This window comes from Silurus aristotelis, assembly GCF_946808225.1.
Source record: "Silurus aristotelis genome assembly, chromosome: 11".
NCBI classification, from domain to species: domain Eukaryota; kingdom Metazoa; phylum Chordata; class Actinopteri; order Siluriformes; family Siluridae; genus Silurus; species Silurus aristotelis.
The window spans coordinates 158,643-176,843 of NC_139584.1; the positions used below are offsets into that span (position 1 = coordinate 158,643).

The 18,201-nt window shown below is 34.0% G+C and overlaps 1 protein-coding gene and 2 long non-coding RNA genes across 44 annotated transcripts; 2 read left to right on the forward strand and 1 right to left on the reverse strand.

Annotated features, from left to right (window-relative positions):
* Positions 1-476: 476 nt before the first annotated feature.
* LOC310733516 (emerin) lies at positions 477-14,463 on the forward strand (the record flags this gene model as incomplete). 4 transcript variants are annotated; one of them, XM_083554824.1, is made up of 7 exons in its annotated part: positions 477-583; positions 13,289-13,421; positions 13,503-13,601; positions 13,682-13,716; positions 13,907-13,932; positions 14,042-14,086; positions 14,238-14,463. In XM_083554824.1, exons 2-7 carry the CDS (start codon positions 13,346-13,348, stop codon positions 14,461-14,463), a joined length of 507 nt encoding a protein of 168 aa, XP_083410950.1. In that variant the 5' UTR covers positions 477-583; positions 13,289-13,345. The 4 variants fall into 4 exon arrangements, with proteins under 4 accessions (XP_083410950.1, XP_083410953.1, XP_083410952.1 ...); XM_083554827.1 differs by having other exon boundaries at positions 13,289-13,417; XM_083554825.1 differs by having other exon boundaries at positions 499-579; positions 13,297-13,421.
* LOC310733517 lies at positions 14,368-16,691 on the reverse strand. 39 transcript variants are annotated; one of them, XR_014535785.1, is made up of 8 exons: positions 16,559-16,691; positions 16,474-16,511; positions 16,138-16,164; positions 15,660-15,787; positions 15,543-15,614; positions 15,291-15,479; positions 14,635-14,805; positions 14,476-14,598 (listed from the first exon to the last, which is right to left on the reverse strand). It is a non-coding gene; the product is annotated as an uncharacterized lncRNA (long non-coding RNA). The 39 variants fall into 39 exon arrangements; XR_014535786.1 differs by having other exon boundaries at positions 15,660-15,796; positions 16,111-16,164; XR_014535787.1 differs by having other exon boundaries at positions 15,660-15,796; positions 16,111-16,164; positions 16,456-16,511.
* Positions 16,692-16,777: 86 nt separating this feature from the next.
* Positions 16,778-17,031, forward strand: LOC310733521. Its single transcript, XR_014535808.1, has 2 exons — positions 16,778-16,883; positions 16,941-17,031. It is a non-coding gene; the product is annotated as an uncharacterized lncRNA (long non-coding RNA).
* The last annotated feature ends 1,170 nt before the right edge of the window (positions 17,032-18,201 follow it).

The following is an 18,201-nucleotide window of genomic DNA, read 5'->3' on the forward strand; positions in this document are numbered from 1 at the left end:
TTTAGATTTTTCTTTTGTTTGGTTTCTATAACAAAAAAAGGCAAATATGATGAACGCTTTATTATTTATCTTATATTGTTTTCCAAATCCATATTCATCATAGCAGAAACCCATATCATGGATTTTGAAATTGAAGTCTGGAAACATTTTGGTGCGATTTCATCCTGAAAGAACCTGAAAGCTGTGAATATAATCAACATGTGCCACCGTTTTAAGTTATTTTGCTAAGACTTGAATTTTATATTTGGTAATTTACTTGCGACTGGCGATTTGATTTATTTGTTTGTTTTTCTACTTTTTATGCATTTAATTTTCCCCACAGGAATAGTTTTTTTTGTTTCTCACATCTGTTCTATATTTCTCTATGTGTTTATGTATATGGAAAAAAACACATTTCCGGTTTATGATATCCGCTAGAGGGCGCGAGAGAAAGAGAGAGAGAGAGAGAGAGAGAGAGAGAGAGAGAGAGAGTGTGTGTGTGTGTGTGTGTGTGTGTGTGTGTGTTGGGGGCGTGGTTACACTTCCTGTTCCGCCTCACACACAGCAGCCGGAAAACAAGGAAGAGCTTCCGTTTAATTCGTAAGTGTTTTATGATTTTAAAATTGTTGTTTAACTTCACACAGAGTTTCGGATATAAAATCTCTCATCACCACCATCACTTCATCCTCCATCACCTTTCACCTCTAACTGATCTTTATTCTATATTTACTCCTAATTCACTAATAACGGAACAAAGCTCTAAATCTTTCAATTCACTCCGCGCTTCCTGCACAAGTGCACTACAGAGTGTGTGAGAAGTCAAAGTTCACTCACTCTGTTTAGTGCACTTCAGCTGCAGGAGGAGAAATATACAACACAGCCCGAGAAGAAAACTTTAATCAACCTTCAAACACAATATAATTTATAATATAATCTACAATATAACTTATAATATACTCTACAATATAAATTATAATATAATCTACAATATAAATTATAGTATAATCTACAATATAATTTATAATATAATCTACAATATAATTTATAATATAATTTATAATATAATTACAATATAATTTATAATATAATCTACAATATAATTTAAAATATAATCTACAATATAAATTATAATATAATCTACAATATAAATTATAATATAATCTACAATATAAATTATAATATACTCTACAATATAAATTATAATATAATCTACAATATAATTTATAATATAATCTACAATATAATTTATAATATAATCTACAATATAAATTATAGTATAATCTACAATATAATTTATAATATAATTTATAATATAATCTACAATATAATTTATAATATAATCTACAATATAATTTAAAATATAATCTACAATATAAATTATAGTATAATCTACAATATAAATTATAGTATAATCTACAATATAATTTATAATATAATTTATAATATAATCTACAATATAATTTATAATATAATCTACAATATAATTTATAATATAATCTACAATATAAATTATAGTATAATCTACAATATAATTTATAATATAATTTATAATATAATCTACAATATAATTTATAATATAATCTACAATATAATTTATAATATAATCTACAATATAAATTATAGTATAATCTACAATATAATTTATAATATAATTTATAATATAATCTACAATATAATTTATAATATAATCTACAATATAAATTATAGTATAATCTACAATATAATTTATAATATAATTTATAATATAATCTACAATATAATTTATAATATAATCTACAATATAATTTAAAATATAATCTACAATATAAATTATAATATACTCTACAATATAAATTATAATATAATCTACAATATAATTTATAATATAATCTACAATATAATTTATAATATAATCTACAATATAAATTATAGTATAATCTACAATATAATTTATAATATAATCTACAATATAATTTATAATATAATCTACAATATAATTTATAATATAATTTATAATATAATCTACAATATAATTTAAAATATAATCTACAATATAATTTATAATATAATTTATAATATAATTACAATATAATTTATAATATAATCTACAATATAAATTATAATATAATCTACAATATAATTTATAATATAATTACAATATAATTTATAATATAATTACAATATAATTTATAATATAATCTACAATATAAATTATAATATAATCTACAATATAATTTATAATATAATTACAATATAATTTATAATATAATCTACAATATAAATTATAATATAATCTACAATATAAATTATAATATAATCTACAATATAATTTATAATATAATTTATAATATAATTACAATATAATTTATAATATAATCTACAATATAAATTATAATATAATCTACAATATAATTTATAATATAATTACAATATAATTTATAATATAATCTACAATATAAATTATAATATAATCTACAATATAAATTATAATATAATCTACAATATAACTTATAATATAATCTACAATATAAATTATAATATAATCTACAATATAATTTATAATATAATCTACAATATAAATTATAATATAATTTATAATATAATTACAATATAACATAATATAATCTACAATATAATTACAATATAATTTATAATATAATCTACAATATAACTTATAATATAATCTACAATATAACTTATAATATACTCTACAATATAAATTATAATATAATCTACAATATAAATTATAGTATAATCTACAATATAATTTATAATATAATCTACAATATAATTTATAATATAATCTACAATATAATTTATAATATAATTACAATATAATTTATAATATAATTACAATATAATTTATAATATAATCTACAATATAATTTATAATATAATCTACAATATAAATTATAATATAATCTACAATATAATTTATAATATAATCTACAATATAATTTATAATATAATCTACAATATAATTTATAATATAATCTACAATATAATTTATAATATAATCTACAATATAATTTATAATATAATCTACAATATAAATTATAATATACTCTACAATATGAATTATAATATACTCTACAATATGAATTATAATATAATCTACAATATAAATTATAATATAATCTACAATATAAATTATAATATAATCTACAATATAATTTATAATATAATCTACAATATAAATTATAGTATAATCTACAATATAAATTATAATATAATCTACAATATAAATTATAATATAATCTACAATATAATTTATAATATACTCTACAATATAATTTATAATATACTCTACAATATAAATTATAATATAATCTACAATATAAATTATAATATAATCTACAATATAATTTATAATATACTCTACAATATAAATTATAATATAATCTACAATATAAATTATAATATAATCTACAATATAAATTATAATATAATCTACAATATAATTTATAATATACTCTACAATATAAATTATAATATACTCTACAATATAATTTATAATATACTCTACAATATAATTTATAATATAATCTACAATATAATTTATAATATAATCTACAATATAAATTATAGTATAATCTACAATATAATTTATAATATAATCTACAATATAATTTATAATATAATCTACAATATAATTTATAATATAATTTATAATATAATTACAATATAATTTATAATATAATTGCAATATAATTTATAATATACTCTACAATATAAATTATAATATAATCTACAATATAAATTATAATATAATCTACAATATAATTTATAATATAATCTACAATATAATTTATAATATAATTACAATATAATTTATAATATAATTACAATATAATTTATAATATAATTACAATATAATTTATAATATAATTACAATATAATTTATAATATAATCTACAATATAATTTATAATATAATCTACAATATAATTTATAATATAATCTACAATATAATTTATAATATAATCTACAATATAAATTATAATATAATCTACAATATAATTTATAATATAATCTACAATATAATTTATAATATACTCTACAATATGAATTATAATATAATCTACAATATAATTTATAATATAATCTACAATATAATTTATAATATACTCTACAATATGAATTATAATATACTCTACAATATGAATTATAATATAATCTACAATATAATTTATAATATAATCTACAATATAATTTATAATATAATCTACAATATAATTTATAATATACTCTACAATATAAATTATAATATATTCTACAATATAATTTATAATATAATCTACAATATAAATTATAGTATAATCTACAATATAAATTATAATATAATCTACAATATAAATTATAATATAATCTACAATATAAATTATAATATAATCTACAATATAATTTATAATATAATCTACAATATAAATTATAATATAATCTACAATATAAATTATAATATAATCTACAATATAAATTATAATATAATCTACAATATAATTTATAATATAATCTACAATATAAATTATAGTATAATCTACAATATAATTTATAGTATAATCTACAATATAATTTATAATATAATCTACAATATAATTTATAATATAATTTATAATATAATTACAATATAATTTATAATATAATTACAATATAATTTATAATATAATTACAATATAATTTATAATATACTCTACAATATAAATTATAATATAATCTACAATATAAATTATAATATAATCTACAATATAACTTATAATATAATCTACAATATAAATTATAATATAATCTACAATATAAATTATAATATAATCTACAATATAAATTATAATATAATCTACAATATAAATTATAATATAATCTACAATATAAATTATAATATAATCTACAATATAATTTATAATATAATCTACAATATAAATTATAATATAATCTACAATATAAATTATAATATACTCTACAATATAAATTATAATATAATCTACAATATAATTTATAATATAATCTACAATATAAATTATAGTATAATCTACAATATAATTTATAATATAATCTACAATATAATTTATAATATAATCTACAATATAATTTATAATATAATTTATAATATAATCTACAATATAATTTATAATATAATCTACAATATAATTTATAATATAATCTACAATATAATTTATAATATAATTTATAATATAATCTACAATATAATTTAAAATATAATCTACAATATAATTTATAATATAATCTACAATATAATTTAAAATATAATCTACAATATAATTTATAATATAATTTATAATATAATTACAATATAATTTATAATATAATTACAATATAATTTATAATATAATCTACAATATAAATTATAATATAATCTACAATATAATTTATAATATAATTACAATATAATTTATAATATAATTACAATATAATTTATAATATAATCTACAATATAACTTATAATATAATCTACAATATAAATTATAATATAATCTACAATATAATTTATAATATAATCTACAATATAAATTATAATATAATTTATAATATAATTACAATATAACTTATAATATAATCTACAATATAATTACAATATAACTTATAATATAATCTACAATATAATTACAATATAATTTATAATATAATTACAATATAATTTATAATATAATCTACAATATAATTACAATATAATTTATAATATACTCTACAATATAAATTATAATATAATCTACAATATAAATTATAATATAATCTACAATATAAATTATAATATAATCTACAATATAAATTATAATATAACCTACAATATAACTTATAATATACTCTACAATATAATTTATAATATAATCTACAATATAATTTATAATATAATCTACAATATAAATTATAATACAACCTACAATATAATTTATAATATAACCTACAATATAACTTATAATATACTCTACAATATAAATTATAATATAATCTACAATATAAATTATAATATAATCTACAATATAAATTATAATATACTCTACAATATAAATTATAATATAATCTACAATATAAATTATAATATAATCTACAATATAAATTATAATATAATCTACAATATAAATTATAATATAATCTACAATATAAATTATAATATACTCTACAATATAAATTATAATATAATCTACAATATAAATTATAATATAATCTTCAATATAAATTATAATATAATCTTCAATATAAATTATAATATAATCTACAATATAAATTACAATATAATCTTCAATATAAATTATAATATAATCTACAATATAAATTATAATATAATCTTCAATATAAATTATAATATAATCTACAATATAAATTATAATATAATCTACAATATAATTTATAATATAACCTACAATATAATTTATAATATAATTTATAATATAATTACAATATAATTTATAATATAATTGTGGCAGCGGTGAGGGAGTGGAGTTTCAGTCTGGCTGAACTGCGAGGGAGACGGGCAGACATTAGAAAGGCGTCAGAGGTTGATCAGTGAACAGACTGTGGGTGAACCCCAGCATGAGTACTGAATAGGAAAGTGCCGGGGGGGAAATGTAATAGAAAGTAAGAAAGTAAGCTCGGCTTAGTAAACTTCTTGACTTGGTCTTTCTTCCAGCACAGAACTAGTAAATGTGTTACAATAATGTATAATATACTTTATATACAGTGAGGAATATAAGTATTTGAACACCCTGCTATTTTGCAAGTTCTCCCACTTAGAAATCATGGAGGGTCTGAAATTGTCATCGTAGGTGCATGTCCACTGTGAGAGACATAATCTAAAAAAAAAAAAAATCCAGAAATCACAATGTATGATTTTTAAACTATTTATTTGTATGATACAGCTGCAAATAAGTATTTGAACACGTGAGAAAGTCAATGTTAATATTTGGTACAGGAGCCTTTGTTTGCAATTACAGAGGTCAAACGTTTCCTGTAGTTTTTCACCAGGTTTGCACACACTGCAGGAGGGATTTTGGCCCACTCCTCCACACAGATCTTCTCTAGATCAGTCAGGTTTCTGGCCTGTCGCTGAGAAACACGGAGTTTGAGCTCCCTCCAAAGATTCTCTATTGGGTTTAGGTCTGGAGACTGGCTAGGCCACGCCAGAACCTTGATATGCTTCTTACAGAGCCACTCCTTGGTTATCCTGGCTGTGTGCTTCGGGTCATTGTCATGTTGGAAGACCCAGCCTCGACCCATCTTCAATGTTCTAACTGAGGGAAGGAGGTTGTTCCCCAAAATCTCGCAATACATGGCCCCGGTCATCCTCTCCTTAATACAGTGCAGTCGCCCTGTCCCATGTGCAGAAAAACAGCCCCAAAGCATGATGCTACCACCCCCATGCTTCACAGTAGGGATGGTGTTCTTGGGATGGTACTCATCATTTTATTTCCTCCAAACACGTTTAGTGGAATTGTGACCCATAATGATCAATTTTGGTCTCATCTGACCACATGACTTTCTCCCATGACTCCTCTGGATCATCCAAATGGTCATTGGCAAACTTAAGACGTGCCTGGACATGTGCTGGTTTAAGCAGGGGAACCTTCCGTGCCATGCATGATTTCAAACCATGACGTCTTAGTGTATTACCATCAGTAACCTTGGAAACGGTGGTCCCAGCTCTTTTCAGGTCATTGACCAGCTCCTCCTGTGTAGTTCTGGGCTGATTTCTCACCTTCCTTAGGATCATTGAGACCCCACGAGGTGAGATCTTGCATGGAGCCCCAGTCCGAGGGAGATTGACAGTCATGTTTAGCTTTTTCCATTTTCTAATGATTGCTCCAACAGTGGACCTTTTTTCTCCAAGCTGCTTGGCAATTTCCCCGTAGCCCTTTCCAGCCTTGTGGAGGTGTAAAATTTTGTCTCTAGTGACTTTGGACAGCTCTTTGGTCTTGGCCATGTTAGTAGTTGGATTCTTACTGATTGTATGGGGTGGACAGGTGTCTTTATGCAGCTAACGACCTCAAACAGGTGCATATAATTTAGGATAATAAATGTAGTGGAGGTGGACATTTTAAAGGCAGACTAACAGGTCTTTGAGGGTCAGAATTCTAGCTGATAGACAGGTGTTCAAATACTTATTTGCAGCTGTATCATACAAATAAATAGTTAAAAAATCATATATTGTGATTTCTGGATTTTTATTTTTTAAAATTATGTCTCTCACAGTGGACATGCACCTACGATGACAATTTTAGACCCCGCCATGATTTCTAAGTGGGAGAACTTGCAAAATAGCAGGGTGTTCAAATACTTATTTTCCTCACTGTACTTGTAGAAGCGTGGAGATGTTTAGGAGAGATGCAGTGGAGTTTTTAACCAGATTGTTTAACAAGATTTTGGAAGGTGAGAAGATGCCTGAGGAATGGAGAAGGAGTTTTCTGGTACTGATCTTTAAGAATAAGGGAGATGTGCAGACCTGCAGTAACTACAGGGGAATAAAGTTGATCAGTCACACCATGAAGTTATGGGAAAGAGTAGTGGAAGCCAGGCTGAGGGAGAGGTGACCATCTGTGAGCAACAGTATGGTTTCATGCTGAGGAAGAGCACCACAGAAGCATTATTTGCTTTGAGAATGTTGATGGAGAAGTATAGAGAAGGTCAGAAGGAGCTGCATTGTGTGATTGTGGATTTAGAGAAAGCGTACGACAGGGTGGAGAGAGGAGTTGTGGTATTGTATGAGGAAGTCAGGTGTGTCAGAGGAGTATGTGAGGGTGGTGCAGGACATGTATGAGGACAGTGTGACAGCAGTGAAGTGTGCAGTAGGAACGACAGACTGGTTCAGGGTGGAGGTTGAACTGCATCAAGGATCGGCTCTGAGCCCTTTCCTGTTTGCAATGGTGATAGACAGGTTGAAGGACAAGGTCAGACAGGAGGCTCCATGGACTATGATGTTTGTGGATGATATTTTGATTTGTGGTGAGAGTAGGGAGCAGGTAGAGAAGAGCCTGGAGAGGTGGAGGTACACGCTGGAGAGAAGGGGAATGAAAGTCAGTGGGAGTAAGAAAAAGTACGTGTGTGAATGAGAGGAAGGGCAGTGGAGGGGTGCGGTTGCAGGGAGAAGAGGTGGAGAAGGTGGAGGAGGTCAGGTACCTGGGGTCAACAGTGCAGAGTAATGGAGAGTGTGTTAGAGAAGTGAAGAAAAGAATGCAGGCAGGGTGAAGTGGGTGTAGAAGAGTGATAGCAGGAGTGATTTGTGATAGAAGAGTATCTGTGAGAGTGAAAGGGAAAGTTTATAGGACTGTGGTGAGACTTGAGATGTTGTATGGTTTAGAGACAGTGGCATTGAGTAAAATACAGGAGGTGGAGCTGGAGGTAGCAGAGCTGAAGATGTTGAGATGTTCATTGGGAGTGACGATGGTGAACAGAATTAGAAACAAGTTTATTAGGATGTTTTGGAGACAAGGTGAGAGAGGTGTGATTGAGAGTGTTTGGACATGTGCAGAGGAGGGACTGCGTCCAGCTCCAAATCCAGAGTGCATTTAGTTGCCATAATACACCAAAATACAAATACAGTGCATTTAGCAGATTAAGAGAAAATACTTGTTTATAGAAACTCAATTATTTTCACTCATGTATTTATTTATAAAATCTCACCCAGTATCGTGATGTGGTTTTCTTCAGTTTTTTGTTAAGAAGCCTGATGGCTTGAGGGAAGAAACTGTTGCACCGTCTGGATGTGACAGCCAGAATGCTTTGGAACTGTTTTCCTGATGGCAGGAGAGTGAAAAGTGTGTGTGACGGGTGTGTGTGGTCATCCACAATGCTGTTGGCTTTGCGGATGCAGCGTGTGATGCAAATGTCCATGATAGAGGGAAGAGAGATTCCGATGATCTTCTCAGCTGTCCTTATTCTCCTCTGTAGGGTCTTGCGATACGATACGGTGCAGTTCTCAAACCAGGCAGTGATGCAGCTGCTCAAGATGCTCTCAATTGTCCCTCTGTAGAACATGGTCAGGATGGGGGGAGGGAGATGGGCTTTCTTCAGCCTTCAATAGGAAGTTAAGACGCTGCTGGGCTTTCTTGGTGATGGAGCTGTTGAGTGACCAGGTGAGGTTGTCCGCCAAATGAACACCAAGAAATTTGGTGCTCTTGAAGATCTCCACTGAGGATCAATCGATGTGATCTGTGCTCTCCTGAAGTCAACAACCATCTCTTTAGTTTTGTCGACGTTCAGAGACAGGTTGTTCGTGCCACACCAGGCTGTTAACCGTTGCACCTCCTCTTTGTATGCTGACTCATCGTTCTTGCTGATGAGACCCACCACGGTCGTGTCATCCGCGAACTTGATGATGTGATTTGAGCTGTGCATTGCTACACAGTCGTGAGCACACAGCCCTGAGGTGCCCCTTAGTGCTCCCATTCAGGAAATCCAGGATTCATGTACAGAGAGAGGTGTTCAGGCCCAGTAGGCTTAGCCTCTCAATCAGGTGCTGAGGGATGATCGTGTTGAATGCTGAGCTAAAGTCTATGAACAGCATTCGTACATAAGAGTCCTTATTGTCTAGGTGGGTGAGGGCCAGATGAAGGGCCGTGAAAATGGCATTGTCCGTAGAACGGTTTGGACAATACGCGAACTGCATGGGGTCTAGTGCGGGTGGGAGCTGGGTCTTGATGTGCCTCATGACGAGCCTCTCGAAGCACTTCATCATGATGGGTGTGAGCATAACGGGACGATAGTCATTGAGGCAGGAGACAGTAGAGACAGCTCAGGAGACAGCTCAGGGAGATGTTGAAGATATCGGTGAAGACATCCCCTAGCTGTTGTGCACATTCCCTGAGAACTCTGCCTGGAATGTTGTCTGGTCCAGCAGACTTCCGTGGGTTAACTCTGCATAGAGTTTTCCTCACTTTAGCTGTGGTTCACCTGGTCACTGGGAGGAGGGGTGGTCTTCCTCGCCACCATGTTGTTCTGCACCTCAAACTGGGCGTAGAAGTCGTTTAGCGCATCTGGGAGGGAGGTGTCACGGTCACAAGCAGGTGATGTCGTCTTGTAGTTAGTGATCGCCTGGATGCCCTGCCACATGCGCTGGGTGTCTCCGCTGTCCTGGAAGTGGCCGTGGATTCTCTATGCGTGTGCGCGCTTCGCCTCTCTAATGGCATAGGACAGTTTAGCCTTGGCTGTCTTTAAGGCCTTCTTGTCTCTTCCTCTGAAGGCGGAGTCTCTTTTTTTTAGCAACGCAGACGCACCTTGGCGGTCATCCACGGCTTCTGGTTGGAGCGTGTAGTGATGGTCTTGGAGATAGTCATGTCATCAATGCACTTGCTGATGTAGCTGGTCACTGTTGACGTGTACTCCAACAAGTTGATGAAATCGCTGTTGGTTGCAGCTTCCCTGAACATGTCCCAGTCAGTGCATTCAAAGCAGTCCTGGAGAGCAGACATGGATTCTGCTGGCCAGGTTCTCACCTGCTTTTGAGCTGATCTTGAATGCCTGCTGAGTGGTCTGTATGCTGGGATCAGCATAACAGAGATGTGGTCTGAGTAACCGAGGTGGGGGCGGGGCTTCGCCTGGTATGCGCCCCGGATGTTTGTCTAAACAACATCCAGCGGGTTTTCTCCTTAGTCCATATTCTGATGAAATTTACTAAGCATAGTCCTGAGATTTGCATGGTTGAAATCTCCGGCGACAATAAACAATCCATCAGGGTGTGTGTTTTGTAGTTCGGTAATGGTCCTGTAGAGTACGCTGAGCGCTTCCTTAGCATTAGCGCTAGGTGGTATGTATACTCCGAGCCGATAGCAGTGGTGAATTCCCGGGGTAAATAAAAAGGTCTACATCTCACAACCATAAACTCCAACAGTGATGAGCAGAATGTGGAAACAAGGACAGAGTTCTTACACCATTCTGTATTGATGTAAACACACAGCCCGCCGCCGTGAGTCTTACCGCACAGAGCTGCATTTCTGTCGGCACGAAACTCGGCTAGCCCGTCCAGCTGAATGGCGCCATTTAGAACTCTGTCGCTCAGCCACATCTTAGTGAACACAAAGACGCAGCAGTATCTGTACTTACGCCGAGTAGTTTGTTGGAGTCTGAGGTAGTCCAATTTATTGTCCAGGGAGCAGACATTTGCCAGCAGTAGAGATGGTAGAGCAGGCCGGCTAGGGTTAGCTTTTAGCCTAGCACTAGCCCTCGCTCGCTTTCCGTGCTTCCGCTTCCTCGGTTTCTGCGCTTCCGCTTCCTCCGTCCACACACCAAAGCCTGGTTCTCGAAGCACGCCGAAGTCGCTTAAAGTCGGTGAAGCCAGGGAGATACCAGGAGACTCAAGAATACAGGAGACAGGAAAACTCAGGAAGCCAGGAGACTCGGGAAGACAGGAGAAGCCAGGAGACTTGGGAAGACAGGAAAAGCCAGGGAGATACCAGGAGACTCAAGGACACAGGAGACTAAGGGAGAAGTGAAGAAGCCAGGAGACTCAAGAAGACTGGGGAAGAAAGGAGACCCAGGAAGACAGAAGAATTTGAAAAACTCAAGAAAACAGGACTCAAAAAAATCCAACAACCATAAATAGCAAGACAAACCCACACATATCCAGATTCAAATACAAATCAAATATAAGGACAAGACAAATACCAAGACCAATATTGTAACTAATAAAAAGACGAATATACCACTACAAAAATAATGAATCAACAAGAACCAAGACAAAAGGGGTAACTAAAATACATAGCACTAACAAGGGGCAGGTGGGAGACATTAAACAGTAAGGGGCTAGTAGGGGATAAAGGCCCAGTGGCGGCATCTGGTGGCCAAAGCAAAAACAAACAACCCAAAAAATTTCCGACAGTTCCGTACAAATACGTGTACCATTACACCCCAGTAATCAACAATATAACCTATAATATGATGTATTTGATGCGCTTAAATACCAGCATTTTATTATTTTATAGTTTGATTAAATTAATTTGATTTAAATTTTTTTTACATCAATCAAATTAAACAGTTTTACATTTGAACTGTTAATAATAACAGTTTTATTCAGAGAAGTTCCAGGTCTGTGTTTCGGTAGAATTTATAATCTGTGCTATATTACAAATTGCATTTTTACAGATCATAAACACTGTCATTTTAATCACCATTTAATGAATAAGTTTCTGTTTTATTTTTTCCTCTGATGCTGTTAAAAAAGATAAAATATAACAAAATAAAACAGGCATAGAATTTAAACACTTCATTATTACTTTAGTTTAATTAAATCTTTCTAAAAGAGTCACTGGACTTTTCTCATTTATCACAGCAGGAGCGCCACACTAACACCTTCCATCATTTCCCTTACCTTTGTGCAGGTGTTGGAGCTGTGCAGGTGTTGGAGCAGGTGTTGGAGCAGGTGTTGCTGTTGAAGGCTGTGGGAGATGTTGAGCAGTAAAAGTGACCAGGAGATCGGCTGGATGTTGGATGATTATGGGATTAAGCATGGCCCGGTGGTGGGTGAGTCTTGGTCTACTGCACTCTGAAGTGATGTGTGTAAGGTTTAGTTTTGTTTTTTGTGACGTGAGGATTTTGATTCAGGTTCCACCAGATCTCTGTACGAGAAGAAGCTGAGAGACATTATGGCGAAAGAGAGAAAGATGAGAGGAACATCAGAGCCGGTGGTCTACAGAGAACAGCGTAGGTCTATAATAAAAACAATACTAAATGTATTTAATGATTACTGAAGCGATTTTATTTGTAAATGTTTTTCTGTTAAGGAGATGAGGACGTTTCCTTCTACCATCACAGACCTGTGAGTCTTTTATTAACCTCATGTTTCTCACAGATAAACGTTTATATATTTGTGAAATACTAGTCAATATATATATATATGTGTGTGTGTGTGTGTGTGTGTGTGTGTGTGTGTGTGTGTGTGTGTGTGTGTGTGTGTGTGAGAGAGAGAGAGAGAGCAGTGATTATTCAGTCTTTTCTACTTCTTGTAGTGGGGACACAACGTTTTCAGCAGCCGGTAACTGGCTTTTATTTCTACTTCTGTATTTAATGTTCTAAAAGTGAAGCTGTTCAGTGTGGTTACTGTCGCTGCTGTACAGTGTAATCGGTGTAAACTCACTGTTTAGGAGAAATCCTGTGTTCGGTGCTGAGTACAGAGACATTGTCAGTAGGTGAGTATCTCTCTCTCTCTGTCTCTCTCTGTCTCTCTCTGTCTCTCTCTCTCTGTCTGTGTGATGTGTCATTTCAGGACTGAGCTAAAGCTGTAATTAATGTTTATGGGATTGATAATAAAAACATTTCCAGGTGTTTTATCTGTTCCAGGCCCATGGTCTCTCCGTACTACACTGAGTCACAGGGGAAATACACAGCAGTGACACAGGTGAGGACACAGGAGAGGACACAGGAGAGGACACCTGATCCTGGTTCTGAACGCTTCGTCCCTCTGTGGCTGCAGATTGTGTTCTTTCTCATCATAGCTGGTGTCCTGGTCTTCATCTTCATCAACATAGAGCCAGCTCAGAGCGAGCCTTTCAAACAACTCACATAACACACGTTTTACACACACCCCACACACTGTACACGCCTCACACACCCCACACACTGTACACGCCTCACACACCTCACACACTGTACACGCCTCACACACTGTACACGCCTCACACACCTCACACACTGTACACGCCTCACACACCTCACACACTGTACACGCCTCACACACCTCACACACTGTACACGCCTCACACACCTCACACACTGTACACGCCTCACACACCTCACACACTGTACACACCTCACACACCTCACACACTGTACACGCCTCACACACCTCACACACTGTACACGCCTCACACACCTCACACACTGTACACGCCTCACACACTGTACACGCCTCACACTCCTCACACACTGTACACGCCTCACACTCCTCACACACTGCTTCTCTTTCTCTTCCCATCCCGAGGCATCCTGAGGTTTGGCCAGCTCCAGTCACGTCCCACCTCGTGAAGATTATGGACCTATGGATGATCATGGAGAAGTAGATGCCGAGTGTTTAAAGGCCCTGGCATGGAGAAGCTGATGCTGGATCTATGATGATCACAAATTGTTCTGTATTGTTGAAAGATTTATGATCAAACTCTTGATGTCACCCATATGAGGATGGGTTCCCCTTTGAGTCTGGTTCCTCTCAAGGTTTCTTCCTCATATCATCTAAGGGAGTTTTTCCTTGCCACTGTCGCCACGGCTGCTCATCAGGGACAAACGCACACCATTCACCTTCACTGTTGTTTTCTGTAAAGCTGCTTTGAGACAATGTCTGTTGTGAAAAGCGCAATAGAAATAAACTTGACTTGACACTGTACACGCCTCACACACCTCACACACTGCACACACTGCACACACTGTACACACCTCACACACCTTACACACTGTACATACCTCACACACTGTACACGCCTCACACACTGTACACGCCTCACACACTGTACACACCTCACACACCTCACACACTGTACACACCTCACACACTGTACACGCCTTACACACTGTACACGCCTCACACACCTCACACACTGTACATGCCTCACACACAGTACACGCCTCACACACCTCACACACTGTACAGGCCTCACACACTGTACACGCCTCACACACCTCACACACTGTACACGCCTCACACACTGTACACGCCTCACACACCTCACACACTGTACATGTGTCACACACCTCACACACTGCACACACTGTACACACCTCACACACTGTACATACCTCACACACTGTACACGCCTCACACACTGTACACGCCTCACACACTGTACACACCTCACACACTGTGCACACCTCACACACTGTACACGCCTCACACACACCTCACACACCTCACACACTGTCCACACCGCACACGCCTCACAAACTGTACACGCCTCACACACTGTACACGCCCCACACATACCTCACACACTGTACCAGCTCACACACCTCTCACTGTAGACACCTCTCACACACCTCACAGACTGTACATGCCTCACACACGCCTCACACAATTCACACTGAAGACACCTCTCACACAACCCACACACTGTACATGCCACATACATGCCTCACACACCTCACACATTGTACATGCCTCTCACACGCCTCACACACTGTACACGCCCAACACATACCTCACACCCTGTAACAGCTCACACACCTCTCACTGTAGACACCTCTCACACACCTCACACACTGTACATGCCTCACACACCTCACACTGAAGACACCTCACACACCCCACACACTGTACATGCCACATACACGCCTCACACACCTTACACACTGTACATGCCTCTCACATGCCTCACACACTGTACACGCCCAACACATACCTCACACACTGTACATGCCTCTCACACGCCTCACACACTGTACACGCCCAACACATACCTCACACACTGTACATGCCTCTCACACACCTCACACACTGTACACGCCTTACACATGCCTCACAGTCCTCACACTGTACACACCTCTCACACATGCCTCACACACCTCACACACTACACGCCTCACACACTGTACAAGCCTCACACACACCTCACACACTGTACACGCCTCACACACCTAACACACTGTACAAGCCTCACACACACTGTACACACCTCACACACTGTACAAGCCTCACACACTGCACACGCCTTACACACACCTCACACGCTGCACACACCTCACACTGTAGTCACCTCACACACTGTACATGCACAGAAATAACTGTGCTGTTATTATTTTTCCTCATGTGGAAGATCATTATTTACACACTGATATTCTAAACCACGAGAATGTCCTTTTATATCTATGTTTGTATTTAAATGTGTGTGTGTTTGTGTGTGTTTCTCTGTGTGTGTGTGTTTCTCTGTGTGCGTGTGTGTGTAGATAAAAATAGTGTACTGTGTGCATGAGTGTGTAGATGAACAGTGTGTACTCTGTGTGTGTGTGTGTGTGTGTGTGTGTGTGTGTGTGTGTGAGAGTGAGTGAGAGAATGAGAGAGAGAGAGAGAGAGAGAGAGAGAGAGAGAGAGAGAGAGAGAGACAGTTACATAAATCACTAAGTCAGTAGATATAAACAGAAATAAATGGAGAGTCAGTGTGTGGTATTACTTCTGTTTTCACTTCTGAACATCTGAAAGCTAGACACCTGCATTACCACATATCACTAGTGTTAGATTTTTATCATGCCCAAACAAAAAAAAGCTTTCCCATGCGATCTCCGATGCCTGTGGTGCTTTTTCTGATCAGGGAAGCATCAAACAGCACACAAAATGGTGCAAATGTTCTTCAGTTTAAAGCAGATAATAGACAAGTATATATACACACTGGAAAAAACCTGAGCTAAAACTGTTCCTGATTGGGTAAGAAGACATAATAACCAGAGATGTGTCAGTCCAGACAACGACTTTCTGTATACCTTACATACATGCGTCGTAAAGACCCTATAGACACTGAACACACAACATAGAAATGTGTTTAAAGAACCAGTGTGAGGCCCATTTAAACACTAACAACCACTCATTACCACATATTACTACTCATTACCACATGTAACTTAGCATCTTTACGTAGCATCTCTGGATGGTGTTTCTGTTTCAGTGTGTACAGCAGTCAAAGACCTCGGTGTGATTATTGACCCGAGTCTTTCCTTTGAGTCTCACATGAATAATATCACCAGGATCTCCTTCTTTCACCTTAGAAATCTTGCTAAAATTAGAAATATGATGTCGTTACAGGATGCAGAAAAACTAGTTGATGCTTTTGTAACATCTAGATTAGACTACTGTAACGCTTTACTGTCTGGGTGTTGGAGTAAGTGCAGAAATAAGCTTCAGTTAGTTCAGAATGCAGCAGCAAGAGTCCTCACTAGATCTAGAAAATATGATCACATCAGCCCTGTTTTAATCATCTACACTGCTCCCAATTCCATCTCACACTGATTATAAAATACTACTACTGACGTATAAAGCACTTAACGCTCTCACGCCGCAGTATCTGAGTGAACTTCTGTACCAGGATGATCCTCCACGCCTACTTAGATCAAAAGGTGCAGGCTATTTGTTGGTACCTCAAATAATAAAGACTCCAGCAGGGGGCAGATGTTTCTCTTATAAACCCCACAGTTATGGAACAACCTTCCAATCAGTGTTGGGACTCAGACACAGTCTCAGTGTTCAAGTCGAGTCTGAACACATTTATTTAGTGGAGTCTTTAGTCAGTAGGTGTTTGTGAGGTAAAGGTGCAGATCTGGAGGGATC